The 21,459-nt window shown below is 39.9% G+C and overlaps 1 protein-coding gene across 1 annotated transcript; it reads left to right on the top strand.

Annotated features, from left to right (window-relative positions):
* The first annotated feature begins 5,230 nt into the window (after window positions 1-5,230).
* LOC122778861 (plastin-2-like) lies at window positions 5,231-19,343 on the top strand. Its single transcript, XM_044040971.1, has 16 exons — window positions 5,231-5,307; window positions 8,847-8,915; window positions 10,833-10,984; window positions 11,150-11,279; window positions 11,374-11,506; window positions 12,075-12,156; window positions 12,265-12,430; window positions 14,223-14,362; window positions 14,530-14,625; window positions 15,771-15,957; window positions 16,069-16,147; window positions 16,509-16,623; window positions 16,738-16,871; window positions 17,822-17,945; window positions 18,041-18,165; window positions 18,391-19,343. Exons 2-16 carry the CDS (start codon window positions 8,855-8,857, stop codon window positions 18,521-18,523), a joined length of 1,857 nt encoding a protein of 618 aa, XP_043896906.1. The 5' UTR covers window positions 5,231-5,307; window positions 8,847-8,854; the 3' UTR covers window positions 18,524-19,343.
* Window positions 19,344-21,459: the final 2,116 nt, after the last annotated feature.

The following is a 21,459-nucleotide window of genomic DNA, read 5'->3' as shown; positions in this document are numbered from 1 at the left end:
TGAAATGCTGTTCTAAGTGTAAAATGGTGAACGGCATGTAATTGACTTGGGGACCGCATGTTTGACACCTCTAGTACAAGACATATACTGCTCTGTCTTGGAACATAACTGGAACAGAGTCATTACTGTTATGTGATGTGTGATAACAGAAAAAAACTAAACTACAATTTGTATCAATAACTGGATCTGCACCATAGATATGGATGCTTTACATATGCCTGATTGTTTTTTACCTTTATAACATCTCACATAAACTCCCCGGATGAGTTAATGGTCCCTAACTCATCCTCATCCTCAGTTTCAAGAACAGTGCTTCATTATGAAATCCAGAAAAATTACAAACTCCTACCCAGCCAGCATGTCCATTTGGGTCCCATGAGGTTTATATTCAGACTGACAATAAGGGTCCCAAGTGGGTTTGTCCATTGTTTCCATGGTGCCCACCCCCATGTTTGCCCACATGGGCTTTCCATGTGGGGCCCATGTTGCTGAAACCATATGGGACCTGCATTTGGCATTATTGCTTTGAAGTGAAAATTCCTTTGTTTTCGTAAATGTAAAATAAAGCCTATATATGTATTTTAAGCAAGGTTGTTTTATGGAGGAATCCATGTTTCTGACATGATGTAAGGTTGAAGCTTACATTGTGTTGTAGTTGTGAAAGAGTGTTTACAGAGGGAGGGATGAGTGGAGGAGTCCTCACTTTGTTGCCGTCTGCATCCTCACTATTTGGGCCGCGTCGTACTTGTCATCATTTCTCCATGTTCTCCAGTTTCCTCCCCACATGTCCAAAAACATGCAGAGGTTAATTAATGGGATAGTCTAAATTGACCATCGGTGTGAATTGCTGTTTGTTTCTATGTGTAAGCGCTGCGATGGCCTGGTGACCTGTCCAGGTGACCTGTCCAGGTGACCTGTCCAGGCGACCAGTCCAGATGACCTGTCCAGATGACCTGTCCAGCCCTATGTCAGCTGGGATTGGCACCGTGCAGCCCTGCGACCTTCATGTGGAGGTTAAAGCAGTTTGATGCTTTAACCTTAACAAACATTAACTTGGACAAACACACATACCGCTAACAAACATGCGGAAACATACTCTTCTATTAAACATTCAAAGTGATGCAGCTGCTGTTGTGTGAGTCACAGAAACATCATGTGTTGAAAACATTCTGTGTGCATCCTGCCAGAGCAGCACAATGCTCTGTCCTCCAGTCCGTCCACTTCTGTCTGTCTCTGTCCCTTCCACTCATTTAAAAGCTGTCTGTGGAACTTTATCTTTGTGTGTCCACCTCTTCCTATCAACGTTGCTCTCACACAAACTTTAGTGCAACACAGAGGGGCAAACAACAGTAGTGTATTTACCAATTTAAATAGTTTGACTTGTGGACATTCATGCTTTCAGTGTTAACACAGGATCCAGTTGTCAGCCTGCAGCTCCATTTGGACAACGGAGGAAATCCAAGGTCCCTGTGTCACTGTGTCAACACGTGTCAACACAAATGATCAGCTGTGTGTCTCACATTCTCACATTCCACTAGTCATTTAATGATCTTATAACAATAATAATGACATTAGTATTATATTTTACAATTAGACAATTAGATATTATCATAATTGTATAGATAGATATAATGAAATACACCAGGCATGCAACCACTGATGTCGTTTTTTATCACCCACCCACATACATACAACAGGAACAAGTGTCTCTGAACTAATGTACTTTATTAATCCCCCTTAAGGAAATGATTTCTCTGCATTTGACCCATCCTACCCTACCCGGGGAGCAATGGAGGTTGGGTACCTTGCTCAGGGGTACCCCTGAGCCAAGTTCCCTTTCCACTTGGCCACGGGCTGCCCATGGTGAATGGGCTTTTATTACCCCAACACTCCACAGGCTATTAAAGCTGCTGTAGGCAGGATGCAGGATCAATAGCAAAGTAGTTGTGGCAGCTGAGTTTCATCTACAGTTTAATGAAACACCAACATTTCGGCTCTCTGTCCTGAGCTGATGACCCGAGGCAGTCTCTCTGTCACAGACACAAGTTTATTGTTTTTATTGTCCTACTGTGGCTTGTCGGACAGGTTGTTTTTAACTGTAGGGTCAGTTGTGTCATGTCATGTTTGTTTATTTTAATTTCCTGTGGCACCCAGGAACTCACTCCTCCACTTTTGTGTCCTTTTGAGGTTTGATGACTGACCTGAAGATGCAGGAGTAAGGAGTAAGGAGTAATAAGGTCCCTTTGTTTTATGGTATAATAAGCACCTCTCTGTGTGTGTGTGTGTGTGTGTGTGTGTGCGTAGTGAACCCTATGCTCTTTATTACCTGAACACAAATGCTTCAATTAAATTAAATTCACTTTTATTTGTATAGCACATTGTCATACATACATTATCTCAAGGCAGTGTACATAGTAAGTCAACAAACTTGACATTATTATAGAGCGAATGAATGAACAAGCACTATAGGCATCAGTGGAGAGTCAAAAACTCCCTTTTAACAGAAGAAATCTCTGACAGAACCAGACTCAAAGTTGTGCCGCCATCTGCCTAAACCGATTGGGATTAAAGGACAAAATGGGGGACAGAGGAGCGGTGGGGGACAGAAAAGACAAGAGGGAGGTGAGGTAGAGACAGAATATACAGTACATCTCTATCACTGTATTACATTTCAGTAACGTGTGTGTTTTTGGTTGAGGACCACAACAGCAACGTTGACATTTGAATAGTGTCTTTTTGTGTTTGTATGTTGTGGCCATTTTTGTTGTCGAGACATATTGATAAATGTGTGTTTTTTTCGTTTGCTAACTTGAGTGACATCCACTGATTTGGCTTCTGGAAAATGTTCTGCAACATTTAAGGACAGAGGATGTCGCCAAGTTTGTGAAGCTTAGCTCAAACCGGTTTCTAGATTTGCACTATAATGAATAAAACTGATTTTAAGTGTTTCATATCTGAATAAAAGCCTAAAATGCTAAATGTTAATGTGCCAAATCAAATATTCTAATCCGATTCGGCCCATTCGGAAAGAAATTTAATTCAATTTCATTCAAGAAGAGAGGAAACAAATGTATTGTTTGAAGCAGACTTTCTCAGTTGCAGAATGTTGTAGAACAGGGGTCCAAACTCAACCCTGAGTTTCTAGTCTGCTCAATTGGGTCCAATCAAGTGAAAAAAAGCCTGCTCATTATGGCACAATGTCCATCATGATATCACAATAACACTTTCAAGATAAGATTCTCTGTTTTGAAATGGACCGATAAAACAGGATAAAAACATTTCCAATGTAAAATTAATCTGTAAATTAAATCGATTGGGAGGGCTGTTTTAGTTTCCTTGCTCCAACACACCTGATTCAAATAAATGGCTTGAGCTGAACATTTGAATCAGGTGTTGAAGTATGGAAACATCTCAAACACATAGAACAGTGGGTACACAGAACCAGGAGTTAGAAACCCTGCTTTGAACAACACAGAAAGACGAACCACCAGAAATGAAAGTCACTGACGTGATGGAGGAGGGACAAGACATTAACGGTGCAAGGGAGACAAGCAGAGGAGAGACGTCTGAGGACGAGCTGTGAGAACAGTGTTTGTTCACAGTACAGACGTCATTTCAATCTCACGATGCTTCACTTATTCTGATTAAGCACTTGATGCATGTGTACATGTCATAATGCAAATGTTCTAATCACAATGAATGACAATAGTAAAGTCTGTAGGTGCCATTATAAACACGTCATGATGTTTAACATCTTTGCAGGTTTAAGGGAAAATCAGCCTGTTATTGTCTGATAAAAGAGGAAAAAGGTGTGAAAAATTAAAACAAGCAGAGGATGATGATCAAGGAGGAAGTTAAAAAAATGATATTAATCAGTAACTGTAGTGCTAATAACTATAGTGTTCCGCTATAGTTAGCTGTACGTGACTGGACTGGCTTTACCTAAGCTGAAGCCCTCATCCAAGAGGTGTCTTCAGTTCTGACAAACTGTAAAGAAAACAGGTATTTAACCTCTGCTGGAGCACACAATCATCACAACCTTGTACCACCGCGTATCTAACATACCCACAATAAAAGAGGGAAAGAAGAAGGAACGGAAACACATCAGGGGAGCACTCAAAACATGTGGTCGAGGCAGAAACTGGTTCATCCTAAGAACAAAATCTCTACACAAAAAAAAAAGCAATGTGGTTTATGCTGTGCAATGTAATGCGGAGTGTCCCGACCTCTACGTCGGGGAAAACAAACAACCACAAGCACAGCACAGAAGGGACAGCTCATCTGGACAGGACTCTGCTGTCCACCTACATCTGAAGGACAAGGGAGCTCTTTTGTTTGCAGTGTGGCCAGGGCTGGATCACACCCAGAACAAGTCAAGTCCAACACTCACAGCAGCAGACTCCCAGGTGACCCTAACAACCCTCTTTCACACCTTGACTCAGGTGTATACCTGAAGAAGCCTCTTGGATGAGAGGTGACACGTAAAATCAATGCCATGCCCTCACAAGACTGAGCTCCTACCTCCAGTGAGAGAAAGAGAGAGGGAGGTTCAGGAGGGGGTGGTAGAGAAAGGTATGAGATGAAGAGGTATTAGAGGAGGAACAGGGAGGAGAAGAGGAATTCTGCATGTAGAGACCAGTTCATGTGGCAGAACTTGTTTGCAGAATGAATGTTCATGTTACAGCTAAAGACATGCTAATGTTTGTATGTCTGTGACTGGTGACCTGTCCAACATTCACCTGTTGTCAGCTGGGAGTGGCTCCACATGAGAAAATGTGAGAAAAAGTCAACGTCATGTGATATTTTGTTCTTTATTGCAAAACAAAACAAACACACTTATGTTCAGTAATGGTGTCTGTGACAAAAAAATGAAAAAAATAATAGTAATTTTCTGTATCTGGTTTCAACTCCTCTTTTACAAAACAAATACAATTTTCCCCTTCATTTTTGCAGAAAGTACAGAAACTTTGGATAAATAATATTGACTTTGAAAAAGTTGGACGCCACATGTAAAATTGTCCGAAGTTTTCCAGAAGTGCACATTTCAAACAATAACAATGAACCTGTAGATTATTATTTTCATGTTTTATTTTTATTTATTTATTTATTTATTTATTTATTTTCCTGACTGCAGATGGAGGCAAGTCGGGAGAGGCTTGGTCACGGAAGAGGTGGCGCGGAGGGGCGGAGCAGTTCTTGTCTGTCGGGCGGTGTCATCTGAAGAAAACGGGACGGAGGAGCAAAGAGAGGCGGAGTGAGGTTACTTGTCTCCGGGTGACTGTTGTGAACTTTACCGGCGGTGTTCAGGTAAGCGGGAGCTGTGTGGGATTACAGGGCGTTTTCCTCTTTATTTGTGTTGCTTGTGGCCTAGTTTTCTTCATAGACACAATAGTGTAGTGATTCATTTTTAGTATTAGTCAAATGTAGAAGTTAAACATGTTTATATGTAGCCTATCATGCTGGCATTTAAAAATGTTCTGTATTTAAAAACGTGCGATATACGGTAACATTGTTGATGACGATACGAAAAATGAAGGATATAGAGACTTGAGATGCAAAATACATTCATTTATAGTCCAACGAAACTGCTTTAGTGGGGAAAAAGTGGAAGGTAGTTTAAAAAAAGTAAAATTCTGCTTCTCTAAACAAACTGAATTGATTGCATCTCTGCTTCTTTATCCATATACTGAGCACGTTGATATCATGATAAAGGGGGATTTTCTAGTTCATAAGATCTATTTACCAACAGAGGCGTGGACTTGGCAAAACTATAATGTTTACATACATTTGTACACTGTCATTTCTCTTAAACGGCACATTTCATTATTATTTTCGCATAAAAAAATGTTTACACTCTATCTTTAGGTAAGATCCACCTTCTCAGATTTTGAAAGCCTCAGCTGCTTTGTCTCAGGATGAATGCTGATGTAAAACGCATTGTCATTCTGAGCGAGTAACTCACACTGTAGATACTTGTAGGTTATTAACACACTCCTCATGTGAGCTTCAGAATCACACTCAGACTTGTTTCTTTTATCTTAGTGTGCACACATCATAGACATAATGCATTCCCTAGCCCCTTACCTTAACCTTAAGTACCAAACCATTAACCTAACCCCAATATAAACCTAATTCTAACCCCAACCCTAAAACCAGACCTTAACCCTGGAAAAAGCCAGGTTAATGTCCTCATAAAGATAGGTTTGTGTGTGTTTTTGGACCTCACAAATATACATATATGTACACACACACACACACTGCCACCTGGGCAGTGATACTGTTCCATTAAATCAGTGTATTCCTTTGATTGATATTTTATGAGTTTGTTCTTTTCTCTGCAGTTTGGTGCTGTAATTAGTGTTGGTATAAAAACAATAAGACTTTTAACAAACACATAATCAACATCATGTGTTGTGTTCTTAGCAGGTCCTGAGACTAACCTTCTGGAGACATTGTTGACTCAGAGTGTTGTTTGTTAGTAAGTGTGTCCGTTTGACTGCAGCCACTTCGTGTGCATGTTTGGGCTGAAAGCTTATTTGTTTATTTGGCAGCACTGTAACATGATCACATGATCAGCAGCATGAGAGCAGCAGTTTTTAAATTGTTTTTTTCCCTGATAAAACTTTATGTCTGGAAGACTGAAGAATAGAAGACAGATGCTATCAAATCATATCTCAAATTCATGGTTAAATACAAAAATGTATATTTTTTCTCAGTTCTGACATGATTTATTTTTCTATACATTTCTATATATTAGTTGCCACCGACATCTGAGGCCTGCACTGATTGTGTGTGACTGTAGTTCATTAAGATGGTCTAGTACGAGCTGCAGCAGAAAGCTTTGTGTCTCATCATATCCATCATTATCATTAGTGGACCTGTATGTCTGGTCTAATGTTTGCTCTAACATTGACAGAGGAAGTGTTGCCCTGTGTCTTGCTGCTGAAAATGCTGTCGCAGCCTAAGATCGAATCAGATTCATTGCTGGTATATTCACCTTCCTTATTTGACTAGACAGTTTGACCATGGTAAAGGCTCCACTAATCTGGATACCACCTTTGGGTTGATATTAGATATTTTGGAATGTGCAGCTTCTTCCACCAGCTCAGTGCAAAATACTTAAACAGACAGAAATGGAAAGCTGGTGTTTATGATTTGTCAGGAAAGGACACAGTAGTGCATGTGGTGAGCACAGTGTGTGTGTGTGTGTGTGTGGCATTGTGAATCTCACATTCACAATGCCGACATGTTGTGAACGTGAGATTGACTAGTTTTTGAATCTCTGTGTTGGCCCTGTGATGGACTGGTGACCTGTCAAAGCTGTGTCCCACCTTTCACTCCATGTTAGTTGGGGTTAGCACCAGCAGCTAATCCCAGTTGACCACACGACCCTCATGTGGAGGATTAAGTGGGTGACGATGGATGGATGACATGAAATGTCATCAGAGAACCTAAACCTTGGTCAGTGTCAATACACACCTCTGTCTCACACTGTTATCACTTTTTTATTCTTTTTTTGAATCTGGTTTCTTAATAACCATCAACATGTATTTGTTCATGTAATTGTTCATTGGGCCATGACCTCCAGTACATCCTCACTAATCAAAATCTGTCCTTTACTATTTGAGCTATGTTTTCTCACCAGCTGTTGGACAAACTAAGTGGCAACATGTAGCCATGTCACTCCTCCTAGATTTGTGATTTGATCACTATTACCTGTATGTTGGCATTTTGCACCTGGACTTTCACTCGTGTCACCTGCAGGCTCCTATTGCATGATACCAACGGTCAGTCACACTGGGGTCAACTCATTTATTGTCTGTTTTTATTTTAACTTTACCATTGACATGTATTGAAACTGCCCTCTGGTGGCTATTCAGGATATTGTTAGTTCCAGGTTGACCTCACAGGGCAGAAAAGAAGACTACGTCCCCTTTGAACAGTCTATGGGACAAACGGGTAGACTTACTGTCTCCTCAGTAAACATGCCAGTATAGTTAGTTACATATATTGGTAATGGATAAAAGCACTTAGATTAAGAAATAATATACATGTTTTAGTTACTGCAGATATTAACCTACAGGTGCACAATTATATATATTAAAACAAGCTTAAGTAGATCATGTGTCTGTTTTACATACAGATGCATTCTGTGTAAAAAGGGAAATATACAGTTCTCCACTGCTCGATTACATGCATGCAAAGGCATTTGTAGGTCGATGCAGTGTAAAGTTAAGTGGCTCCTTGTACAATAGATCAAGCTGCTGTCTCATTTGTTGGATGAGTTAACTGTTTGAGCGCTGCAGTAGACAGACTCAGGCAAACAGAGGGAAACAGAGAATCCCTCAAACATAACTCACAGGACCAAGCTAATAGAATCCTGTGTGCCATGTGTAAACATTAGAACAGTCACATCAGCCCTATTGTTTAAATAAAAACAAAAACATCTTCTTTAAGACTTGTCTCCAATTACTTTGTCCCGATGACCAGGGTGAATCTACACAAATACACCTTTTAACAAATGTATTAAAAGTGGCTTTTTTACATGAGTAACACTGACTAACAGTCATATCAGTCTAAATTAAATTTAAGTATGGCAGCTAATCTGATGTTAATCCATTTTGTAATCACATCAACTCCTGTTTAGGGCTGGTCAATAAATCAATAACAATAAGTAGTGTAATATCTAAGTCAATATTAAAAAGGTTAATTATATACTGATATATGCTTTATGCAAACACATGATTTCTATGTCCCAGCTCAGATGAAATCCTGTACTGTATGTACAACAGTTATTTCAGTTACTAATGCAGCATCTTTCTCTCTGCTGATGTGCTATTGAACAGGTGTCATCATGTCAAAAACGCTCAGCGATGAGGAGATGGAGGAGGTCAAAGAAAAGTTCAACTCTTATGGTGAGTTACAATGTGTGTTGCTTTATTGATCACATTTGAAGAGCGGTTGAGACAGCAGCTGATCAACACATGTTCTTCTATACTGTGCACGTGTGTGTGTGTGTGTCTGACACAGATTGTGTAAGAGATGAAAACTTGTGCTTATAATGAAGACAAATGGACAACTTATATCGTCTACACATCTATTATGTCTTTTCTGTACAGTGTAAATATAACTATGTACCTGCATGCAAGTATATACTGTATATGTTCAGAAGTGACTATTCAAGTTGCTGTTGCTGGATAAAGATAAACCTGGTCTGTCCCTCTTCATGTGTCATGTTTAGGGGCACATGTGACTAGCGCTGTTGCCTCACAGCAAGAAGGTTGCTGGTTCACATCCCAGTCTGGGCCTTTCTGTGTGGAGTTTGCATGTGAGTGGTTATTTTTCTCTGTTTATTGGCCCTGTGATGGACTGGCGACCTGTTCGGAGTGTACCCTGTCTTCATGTAGGTTTCAGTACAGAAAAAGGCACTCACACGAAGTAAAAGTATCTAAAAACACAGTCAAAAAACTTCAATCAAAGGTCATGAACACTGGAGAACATACAGGAAATGGTTGTAAGGCTTGCAGGTTAGTGACAACATGATCTGGCAGAGAGTGAAGGCAGAGTGGAGACTAATTACCGTGAGCTGAGGGGACGCTCAGGACCAGGTGGGACTAATTATGGAGTGACAGTTAATCACTGTGGTGAAAGTAGAAATGACGCTTTCTGAACACAGGTGTTGGTAATAAACAGACCAAAAACAACTGGTTGAATGCAATGAAGTGAAACGAGACATGCACACACACAAAACAGGAAGGAAAGAAAACAGAGTGTCTTAAAACCCTTTGACTCATTTCATCTTTTTTCAGAACAAAAGCTCTGAATTCTGGAAGAAAATTAAAATAATCTGAGTGTTGAATTTATCTGCCGAGCTTGATATTAATGCTGGCAGGCCGGTTTTGGCCCACAGGCCGCCACTTCCTGATCACTGTGCTAAGCTGAGCTAACCATCACCCCCAGTGTAGCTTCATATGTCACTGACTGACTCCTCATCTCACACATGAAACACATAATCATATGGAAACATACATGATTTTGTCTTATATCAGCCATATGTTTGACTTTATCGAAGTCAGGATGATGCCTTTGTCATTTGAAATTTACATTTGTCAAAGAAAAATCAGTCAAATTTGAAAATGCCATGTGAGTGGTGTAGTGCTGTAGTGGCTCAGAGATGTGTTACTGTTACCTTGCACTAAAAAGACCCGGGTTTGCGACGTGGTCCGAATGAGAGCCTTTCTTCATTGAGTTCTATCCGTGTGTGCGTGGGTTTCCTCCCACAGTCCAAAACCTTAATTCATTTCATTTGTTCGTCTGTCGCTTTATCCTCCACGTGAGAGTTGCAGGGCTGCTGGTACCAATCCCAGCTGATATGGAGTGAAAGGCAGGGTACACTCTGGACCAAAAACATGAAGCGGTTAATTGGATACTGTAAATTGCCCACAGGTCTGAATGTGAGAGTGAATGATTGTTCGTCTCGTGTATCCCACCGATCTCCCTATGTCACCTGGGATTGGCTCCAGCTCCCCACAACACTTATGTGGCAGATAGTGGAATAGAGGAGTGATAGAGGAAAAAAACATGATGAAAATAGAATAGAAAAGGACTTTTTTTGTCATTGTGTAGCCAGTGTACGACAATATTTATACTTAATATATACAATACAATATACAATATACTTAAAGGTGCTCCTGATGATGAGCGAGTAAGCAGATCAAGTGATTCTTCCCTTGTGAACAGTTCTGGACAAATGTAAACATGAGAAGCAGACCTTTACATACATACAGTAACTGTGCTCTTGTTCCTCTCTTGTCCCTGTCTCACCCGTGTAGATTTGGATGGAAATGGACACATCACCAGCTCTGAAATCAGTGCCGTCTTCAGCGCGCTGGGCTGTTCAGTGCCTGGATACAAGATCAGAGACATGATTCAGACCATGGACCGGGACCACAGTGGAGACATCACATTTTCTGAGTTTTTAGAGGTAGGAAAACATCAACTGTCCAACTGACTGAAAAATCATTGAATTACTAATGTCACTGATAGCTTTAGCTTTGTAAGGTGAAATGAATGAGTGAATGAAAAAGGACAGGAAAGTCTTGGGTCGACTCAGTTTGTGTTTGTGTGTGTTTTGTGTGCACACATACAGATTTTTATGAAAGTGTCAGAGGATAGTTTGGCCCAGACTTTCAAGAACATTCTCAACAAGAAAGAGGGAATTGTCGCCATTGGAGGCACCAGCACAATCTCCAGTGAAGGAACACAACACTCAATCTCTGGTGAGTCAAGCTGAATAATTTGTCTCATCAGTGAGACATAGTGCTGTATCAGGGTTCACTGTCTCAAGGGAAGTGACACTTGACTGTATTTCAGAGCAGGAGCGCTTTGCCTTTGCCAACTATATCAACTCTTCTTTGGAGACGGACCCAGACTGTGCACATGTTTTGCCCATCGACCCAAACACTGCAGCTCTGTTCAAAGCAGTGGCAGACGGCATCGTGCTCTGGTAAACCCTGAACATATTATGTATCGTATAACACACGACTAGTAGTATACTGATCATTAACCATGTGATTATTATGAACTAGTATATCCATAGAAAACTACATCCAGTGTGATAACATTTAGGAAGGTTTACTGAGAGAAATAGTTAGTATAAATTAGTTTAAAATGAAGTACATTTATAAGCCTTTGATATTAAAGGTGCTTCATTTATGGAGGCTGCTTTGTGTGTCTCTACAACAGCCTGAATGCATGTGCATTTTGCATGTTAAAACAAAGGCTTACTGTGCAAACAAGGAAGAACAGTTTTGCCTACATAAATCTGATGCATGCACCAACTAAAGAGGAAACAGCCGAGTGCGTGGGAGTGTGGAGAATATTTAGATCTTTTCTAGTGTGTGAAAGCCACCATCACTCCCTAACACTCTATGGAAAGGGAGATATGAGAGTAGGAGTCTGCTTGTTAAAATCTGTTGTCTCACCATTAAATGTCACTAATTATTACACACTGGACCTTTACATCTTAAATGTTCCCAGTTCTCTCATCTTATTTTCTCCATCTGTTGTTGCAGTAAACTCATCAACCTCTCTGTTCCTGACACCATTGATGAGAGAACCATCACTAAAAAGAGATTAAATCAATTCACCACACAGGTCAGTTAACTGTTTCTGTGCATAAATAATAAATATCAGGAACTTAAAAGATATATTATGAAATATAGTAAGTGGTCTGATTCCTCCTGAAACTCTTCTCCTTCACAGGAGAATCTGAACTTGGCTTTGAATTCAGCCTCGGCCATTGGCTGCCAGGTTGTCAACATCGGAGCTCAAGATCTCAAGGAGGGAAAACCTCACCTGGTCCTTGGTCTGCTGTGGCAAATTATCAAGATCGGATTGTTTGCTGATATAGAGCTGAGCCGCAATGAAGGTATGTACAAATACATACGGATATCCAGTTGTGTAAGTGGATAGTGGCCTGGCCAACTTCTCCCTAATATACTGTATGATATCAGATAATGGAGTCAGAACCTAACATGTATATATGTATATATGTATATATATATATATATATATATATATATATATATATATATATATATATATATATATATATATATATATGTATATGTATATACTGTATATATGTATATGTATATATATATTTATATAATGGGTATATGCAGTTCAGCAGCTGAAACTGACACTCCACATATGCTGTGTTTCCACCATGGTACGGGTCGGTTTGGTACAGTACAGTACAGTACAGTACGGTTTGGAATGGTCAAGCCCTGGGTCAGGCTGGCCTTTCTATTGAGAACAGTACATTTACTTGGTAGGCGGTGTGTGGGCTGTGCCCAACGGCCGTGACAGAGAGACATTTAGCATGGCGCTGTACCAGTGTGATGACAATGGAGGACATTCAGCAGCTTCTTCTCCAGCTGTTTGTCTCAACAAGACGTCAAACTTTGTGTCAGAATCGACTGTGAGCGTGGAAGAGAAGGATTAATGTGTCTGTGTATCTGTTGTCATGGGTGGATCTGGTCTAGCTCCACCCTGAGCTTACCATTTTACTCTTGGTACACCAAGGAAAGGGTGGCAATAAAATGGAACGGTAGGGGCCACTTATAATGGTACTATTATTAATGGAAACGCAAAAAAATACTGACCGTGCTATGCCAAACTGAACTGTTCCACTCATATTGAGAAATATGTAAAAAAATTAATTAGTTAAATTATACTCAAATTTGCAAGTGGAAAGTGCAGGGACAGAGCCATGAGCCAGACCATTAAGCAGGGGGAAGGTGAGTCTCGGTTCAATTGGCAGTTGCGACATTCAGTCGGTCTGAGTTTGCTTTTACACTGCACTGTAGTGAAATGAACTGAACCTTTTTGAATAACATTACATAACATGAGAAAACTCACTCATCTGTTAGTGAATGCAGGGCAACTTCTGGAGCTGCATCAAATCCTATTGGTCTTGGGTTTTTTTAATTTTGTTTTATGTGAACTTACGACACATATGCTGCATCAATGGCCTCAGACATTTCTCCCAGCTATCATTCTTCACATGCACACGTTTCGGTTGCGTTTACCCATAATGCCCTGCATTGTAACCGCAATGCCTTGTGTTGTAGTCCGCTCCCTGCATTTGGTTCACTTGAAGCTAATGGAGACCTATGATTTTAGGCAGACCAGAGTTTGCTTCTTTGGTGCGCATCAAACACCTAACCAAACCAACCGGACTTTCCAAGCACGTCTGGGTTAGATGGGCTGGTGTGAATGCACGCTAATTAGGTAGCTGAGCCCACAATATGGCAGCTTGGTGGAGTTGTGGCCTGGTTTAAATAGCAGAGTTGATTGGCGATGGCTAGCAGCTTTGCAACTGACACCTTCATGCCTGATTCTACTGTAATCAAGCACACAGACAGACAGACAGACAGACAGGCAGAGGGAGAGGGAGCAGGAGACATGAAAACTTAATGGAAACACGGCTATAGACGGTGACTGTGAGGCCATAATGCAGAACACAGCTTTAAAAGAAAGTGATGTTACAATGAGAAATGTGTGGTTGGACAAACTGGAATATAAACTGGAATATAATGGGAGGCCACAGCCAAGATGATTGATCGGGAAAAAAACAAATTTAGTTTATTGTAACATTTCCTCCAGGTTATTTATTGATTTTTGCCAGTAAGTCATGCTTGTCTTTGTGTGCACAGCTATTGCAGCATTGCTACAGGAAGGGGAGACTCTGGAGGACCTGATGAAGCTCAGTCCTGAGGAGCTGTTGCTGCGCTGGGCCAATTTTCATCTAGCCAAAGTTAACATGAGCATATCAAACTTTTCTGGAGATATTAAAGTAAGAAACTATGTCCCCGTAACATTCAGACCTCTTACTGCTGTGTGCACTGTTGTATTATTAATATTTGATGTATCATGTAAAGGTGTTTGACTCCCATAAAAAGTCAAACAATGTGCTGTTTGCTGTAAATTCACTGGTGTTTGTTTGTGTGTCTTTCTGTGCAGGACTCTACTGCATATTTCCACCTGCTGCAGCAGATTGCTCCAGACGGTTCTAAAGAGGATGTTCCTCGGGTTGATATCGATATGTCCGGTCTATATGTAAGTTCAAGGAGCAATTTATAAAAAAAAAAGGCTAGACTATGCATTACATATGCATAATAGCATAACCTGATTAACTGGCATGTACAAACTGAAAAAGGACCCAAATATAGAGGTATTTTAATGAAAAGACAACACAAAAGAAATACCTTGATGAAGACCATGCCATAAAAACACATAATCTGACTAGGAACACTGCAAGTATGGCGTTTAAGGCCTTATACAGACTGCAAGAAAACCAATCTGATAATTTTTGTCTATCCAGATTGGTTTTAAAGGTCTGGACAGTTTTAAAAGTCTGGCAGCAAGTGCTGCCTGCAGTCTGACAATCATGAGGAGGGAAACCAGAAACGACGGGAAGTAAATCTAGATCGGATAAAATAACCCTCAGCTTAAAACAGGAAACTCTAGTTAGTTTCCTGTTTGCTGTGTGGGTTAGTCAGTGAATTAAACAATATTAACTAATCCCACAATTCTAAACCCAAAAAAGCGCATGTCCAAAGGTGCAGATGATGTTGTCACTGTTTTTAATCTACACATCATGCATATACATACTATACAATGCATATGGCTATCAGAGGCTGATTGAATAGGCTGACTTCCTGTTGACCTTCTTCCTGCTTCCTATTCTTCCTGTTGGACTATATTAGGATGGTGATATCATCCTGTAGATTGTATTGTACTGATTGTAGACAAGGTTTTGTCACATTCCTCTTTCTCCCAGTAGTATTTTCTATAATAGTTCATTTACATGAGCTGTACACTGTGAAATACACAACATTCAAAAACTGATTCTATTTGTTTGGTCAAAAGATCTCAGAAATCACATGTTTCAATCCTTTCAAATATGGAACAATGACTTGGACTTCAAACAAAAAATAAATTGACTGCTTAGTTTTGGGTGAAGAAATGTAATAGTTCAAGGGTGTGGTGCCAAAACATGGCCTCATTAGTACTTGTATAGTGTGTGTGTGGACTACAGCCATGATAAAACTCAGTCCTGTTATATGAGATGTGGGCCTGTTGAAAAGAACACGCTAAAGCAAATTCCTGTTATTTCCACACATTTATTTGAGGCACAGTTAACACATTGTGTGATTATGATCATGTGTTTACCTTGACAAAATCCAAACCTGTGTTTCCAGGAGCAGGATCTCGTGGCGAGAGCAGAGTGTATGCTCAAGCAGGCCGATAACCTCGGGTGCCGACAGTTTGTCACGGCTAGAGATGTCGTGTCCGGTAATTCAAAGCTCAACCTGGCCTTTGTCGCCACACTCTTCAACAAACATCCAGCTCTCACCAAACCAGACGACCAGGAGTTGATTGTGGAGAGTAAGTATGGATGAATAATCTTTGTCCCATAGACCTTCATCCATGTCCAGAGAACTTACTGTAGCTCTGTGAAAACCTCCTTGGCCTGTGTTTGATTTTGTCTCCCTAAAGGTGAGACCAGGGAGGAGAAAACATTTAAGAACTGGATGAACTCTCTTGGAGTCAGTCCACATGTTCACCGGTTCTACAGGTCAGTATCATTATGTCTATAGTGACTTTTTCTTTTTACAGTCTATTGCAATTAAAGCATAGATTTCACAGACATGAGTATAGCCCCTTTTCCACTAGCACGGCACAGCACGGTTATTTTGTGTTTCCACTGCGATGTCAGACAGAGTCTGTGCTCCGGTCATGGAGGAAGTCCTGAACAAATACTTTTAATGAACTGATCCTAATGATTTAGTTACACTGAAAACAACTGCTTTACAAGTCACTAGTCACTAGTTTGTGAGTCACGGCAGTTTCATGCAGCCGTGCAGTGATGACTCCGCCTACTTATGTTATGTTGGTATGGTATGTTGACACCTCTGTTGGTGTGCATGTTCACACAGTGATCTGCAGGATGCTCTAGTGATCCTCCAGCTATATGAGAAGAGTAAGGTGCCAGTGAACTGGGACAGAGTCAACCGACCCCCGTTCAAATTTGGTGGAGGGAGTATGAAGAAGGTAAAAACAAACATTACCGTCCAAACTCCTTTCAACAACAGGTTTTCAACAAATAAGAAATTCAGTGTAATTAAAAATGTTCTACTCTCAAAGATTTGTGTGTATGTTCAACAGATAGAAAACTGTAACTATGCTGTGGAGCTGGGGAAGGAGAAGGCAGGTTTTTCCCTGGTGGGAATTGGAGGAGTCGACCTCTTCAACGGAGTTTCCACTCTGGTTCTGGCTCTGGTCTGGCAGCTGATGAGGAGGTAATTTACTCTGTTGTCAAACTTGGATTTATTTCAAGGATAATTAACATAGGCCACACAGCGGAGTAGTGGCCAGCACTGTTGCCTTGCGGCAAAAAGACCCAAGTTCACCACTTGGTCCGAATGAGGGCTTTTCTGTGTGGAGTTTGCATGTTCTCCCATGTTTGTGCTTGGGTTCTCTGGTTTCCTCCCACAATCCAATAAACATCAGAGGTTAATTGGACATCGGTGTGAGTGAATAGTTGTTTGTCTGAAGAGTAGACCTGTGATCGACTGGCACCCTGTCCAGGGTGTACCCCGCCTTTCACCCTGTGGTATTTGGGATTGGCTCCAGCAGCTCCGCGACCCTCGTGTGGATGAATATTCAACATAAACTATCAATTAACTAAAGTCAGACTCATTTATTTGTGTAGCACTTTTCATACAAACAATTTATCACAGTGTTTAAAAGAATAAAAGCAATGACAAAAATAGACCACACCCCCCTTCCACAATCATCCACATACACACACCCAAACAATGAGGTGATGAAATAATACAATACAAAGCAAGATGATTTAAAAAAAAGATAAAGGTAAATTATAGTTAATAAGAGAGATGTACCATCTTGTTGTGACACGTTGCAATGGATGCGTCATTTTGAACCAGTCTGGTCATTCCCCACTGACCGTTGACATCAGCTAGGCATGTTCACACAGCACTGCTGCTCACTAGATAGTTTCTCTTTATTAGGTTGTTCTCTTTAAACTTTAGTTATGGCTGTGTGTGTGTGTCAGTAAAATCACTTTATTTTTTCCTTATTAAGATGTCATAATAACCATGTGTACATGCTTAAATGCATTGTGGTATTTCTGTAAACACACAGCTGACCTGTTGAAGTGTCTGTTGAGTGTAAATGCCTATATACAACATTATTATACTGTGTCTTCTTACTCTATATTTATTTGCAGGTACACTTTAAATGTCCTTGAAGACCTTGGACATGGAGAAGTCGCAGGAGATGAATTGATAGTTTCCTGGGTCAATAAGACGTTGCAGGAGGGGGACAAGAAATCAGCTATTAAAAGTTTTAAGGTCAGTTTCAGTTCTGCTTATTTTATTTATTTTTGTATCACCACAGGTTAAGACAAAATCACTGAAGTTGTCTGTGTGTGTATCCCTCGGTTTAGGACCCAGCAGTTGGTACCAGTCTGCCAGTTCTGGACCTGATTGATGCCATCCAGCCAGGCAGTGTGAACTATGACCTGGTCAAAACTGGAGTCCTGACAGATGAAGACAAACTAGACAATGCCAAGTAATGACCTACCTCTGAGGTTATGATAGTGCTGGTTGTTGCCGTGTTACTATGTTGACTTTAAGCAGCCAAACTTAAGACTACTGCTCCAATCAGTAATGAAATATTTACAAGTTAGAGCCAAAACAGCAGTAGATTTGAAGTGTGCTTAAATATTTCAGTCATCACAGACAATAACGACCTAATGTTATCACAGTCATGCTAACTGAGCCTTTCCTGCCACAGGTATGCCATTTCCAATGCGAGGAAGATCGGCGCGAAGGTCTACGCCCTGCCGGACGACTTGGTGGAGGTCAACCCTAAAATGGTGATGACCATCTTCGCCTGCCTGATGGGAAGAGGCATGAAGAAGGTTTAAAGGGCAGTTTGAATGGACGAGACACGGGGGAAGGGAACGTCATCATGTTGTCTTTTAAAGTGCCACTGTATTAATCTATCCTGCCTTCAACTGTCACAACATGGATATTGTGTGTCCTCACACAATAGTTGAATATAAGAGAATCAAACTGGATAATACAGCACATTTAAAGGCTATGATCACGTAACATCTCTGCTTTGTTTAAAACAAATGATTAAGTGAAAGATTTACTGTAGTTAAGTTTTACCTCTTACATTCATGGTTTTTTTTACCATCCAACACATTAAACATGTGCTGGAGCTGCTGCATCTCATCAAACGTCCTAATCTCATAATATGCCAGCTTGTTCATAGTGTGAGCATTTATTGGTATGTATGACCTAAAATACATTTTGTTTTGTTGGACTATGCAAGAGGTTATTTTCTACAAATGTGTGTGTGTGTGCATATATACATATACATTTATATGCATGTGTGTATACATATATATATATATATATATGTATATATACATGTGTATGTGTGTGTGTGTATGTGTAATAAGATCAGCAACACAGACAGCGATGTTACCTCACTGCACTTCCTTCCTCTCTTTTCATCAAAATAAGAGATGAATCACACAGTGTCACAGCTGTTAGTAATGCAACATTCATGATTTAAACAAACGACAAAATATCACTATTTGTTTAAATGTTACAGTTTCTTAAAGATACCTTTTTACTGCTGACGGCAAAATAAATAAATACAATTCCTTAACATGCAAGCAATACAACATGTGTACAATCAATCTACTGATGTTTAATAAAAGCATTTTCCATACATTTTTCTTTGTTCTTTTGTTCTATCCTCTATGGAAGAGGTCAGCAAGTTAGTTTGACCTGAGGTCAATTTTTTCTAAGCAATTGAATATTGAGCAAAAACAATGTATCTTCATCAGGAGTTTACAAAAAGACATTATGAGTCATTAGTTCATAGAGCTATGTTGTCATAGTCACTTATAAGACAAAGCATTTAAATATTAGCAATTATTTCACTTTAGTTATGCCTTACAAAGTAAAACTAAGAGAAATATTACAAGTGCAGATAAGGGACAGCTTGGAAATTCTCTTACCAAGTGGAAAGAGACCTTTGGCTTGTGACCAAAGGGTTGCCAGTTCAAGTCCCCGCATGGTCAAGGGCTGGGGTCCAAAGGGCAACAGGGTCTCTTTTTACTGGTCTCAAGCCTGGTTAAATGGGAGGGTTGCAAATATGCAGATTATCCGCTTTGGCTCCCCCTAGAGGCAGAGAAGCCAGAGGCTATAAATTCTTTTTGACATGCTTGTTGGGTCAAAAGCTTAACCTAGTATTTGAAATGCATTTCCATGGTTTAATGTTGGCCTAATGTCAATATTATTTACATTATAGGCTCTGTATTTTTATTTCTTTTCATTATATTGATGTTAATTATATCATTTTTGATAAACAATTCAGTTGTATGGGACCATTAAACAATCCTTAAATTGTATGAGCAATACAGTGTTTCTGTTAATCTAGAAGTTCAAAATATCTTTTAAACATGGAATATGTTGGAAATCATCTTCATCTTCTATTATTATTCGGCTTGACTTGTAACTTGCTTGATTTAAGGGACTCAATTTTGTCAAGTATTATTAATCTTAAATAAACAAAAAAAACCCCATAGATTTCACTTAACTTAAACACCATTCACAAAAAGCAACTTACTTACTTACATTATCTTACCTTTACAAATGGAACTTACCTATAACTCACTCAGACTAATACTACGTTCAATATCATTTCAACAAAACAGGCACATGATTAGATTGAAAAGAGGTGAGGAGGAAGTGCAGAGAGCCAAAGTTATGATTCATTTTATATCGCATTTTTAGTAGTGATGTAAAGTAGCAATAATTGTGCCACAAGTCACAAAATAGACCGTTTTTCTTTTCTTTTTGTTCATAAAAACTGTGACGTATTTCCAAATTTCACAAATCCAGTGTGTTTATATAGTTGGTGAAAACAAAGAAAAAATTCATCAGACTGCCCATGGGTTGTACTGAAAAAAAGGATATAAGACACTCTATATTACACATTCTTATAGCCTCTGTATATACTGTACATTTAAACATAGTAATGAAACAAAGCAGCCAGAATGCTCTGTGTTCTAAGGGTCAAATAGCCTCAATTCACCTGTCCTCATCGTGAATTACTTAGTAGTAGTGTGTATGCATGTTTATGTGTAGGTGTGTGTTTGTTTGTGTTGTGAAAATATGAGTTAGGTTTTAAGTGCACACATGCTTCCAAACTCTTGCATGCCCAAGATGAATTTCTCCAGTCTGTGCACTACAGGTGTGTACTACAGGCTTATCCCATCTCTGATATACTTATATACATGTATACATATACTTATATACTATATATTAAAGTAAAAGTCTGACAAAAGGCTGCGTAAATGTGCAGGTGTGTAATCAGGAGACCATACGCACACAAAGACACACTTGGAGTTCACAGCCCACTTCAAACAAGGTTCTTGAATTCAGATGAGCTCGTTGGTGAAAAGGAACACGCACACATCATTTGCAATTTAAACCATGTTTTGTCCAGAACCATGTGATCATTCCTTTCATCTCTCAGTCCCCTTCATATGAGCCATTAAAGTCTTGTGGATTTCAATATGGTGATGGACACGAGGTAGAAACGGAGAGAAAATCGTTGGGATGCAACTGAACCAAAGATACAGTATGAAGTGAGCTGATGGATGAATGATGTGAGGTGCAGCATCAGGACACTGATCAGGTCTGTTGTCTCTCATGTCTATCATTCTGTGTCTCCCTCATATGATCTGTTGTCATTAACCACTACACATCACGTTGCCATGACATCTGGTTTCCGTGGTGATACTCGATACAGGATGACCTCGTAATGGATGAGCTTCCT

Source organism: Solea senegalensis, linkage group LG12 (genome assembly GCF_019176455.1).
Source record: "Solea senegalensis isolate Sse05_10M linkage group LG12, IFAPA_SoseM_1, whole genome shotgun sequence".
In the NCBI taxonomy this organism is placed as follows: Eukaryota; Metazoa; Chordata; class Actinopteri; order Pleuronectiformes; family Soleidae; genus Solea; species Solea senegalensis.
Note: the sequence above shows the minus strand (reverse complement) of the source record. Positions and strands in the feature narration are given on the sequence as shown.

Coding starts and splice junctions, on each gene's coding strand:
- LOC122778861 (XM_044040971.1), top strand. CDS start 8,855: ATGTCAAAAACGCTCAGCGATGAGGAGATGGAGGAGGTCAAAGAAAAG. Junction 16,148..16,508: donor CATGTTCACCGGTTCTACAG/GTCAGTATCATT, acceptor ATGTTCACACAG/TGATCTGCAGGATGCTCTAG. Junction 17,946..18,040: donor CAGCTATTAAAAGTTTTAAG/GTCAGTTTCAGT, acceptor CCCTCGGTTTAG/GACCCAGCAGTTGGTACCAG.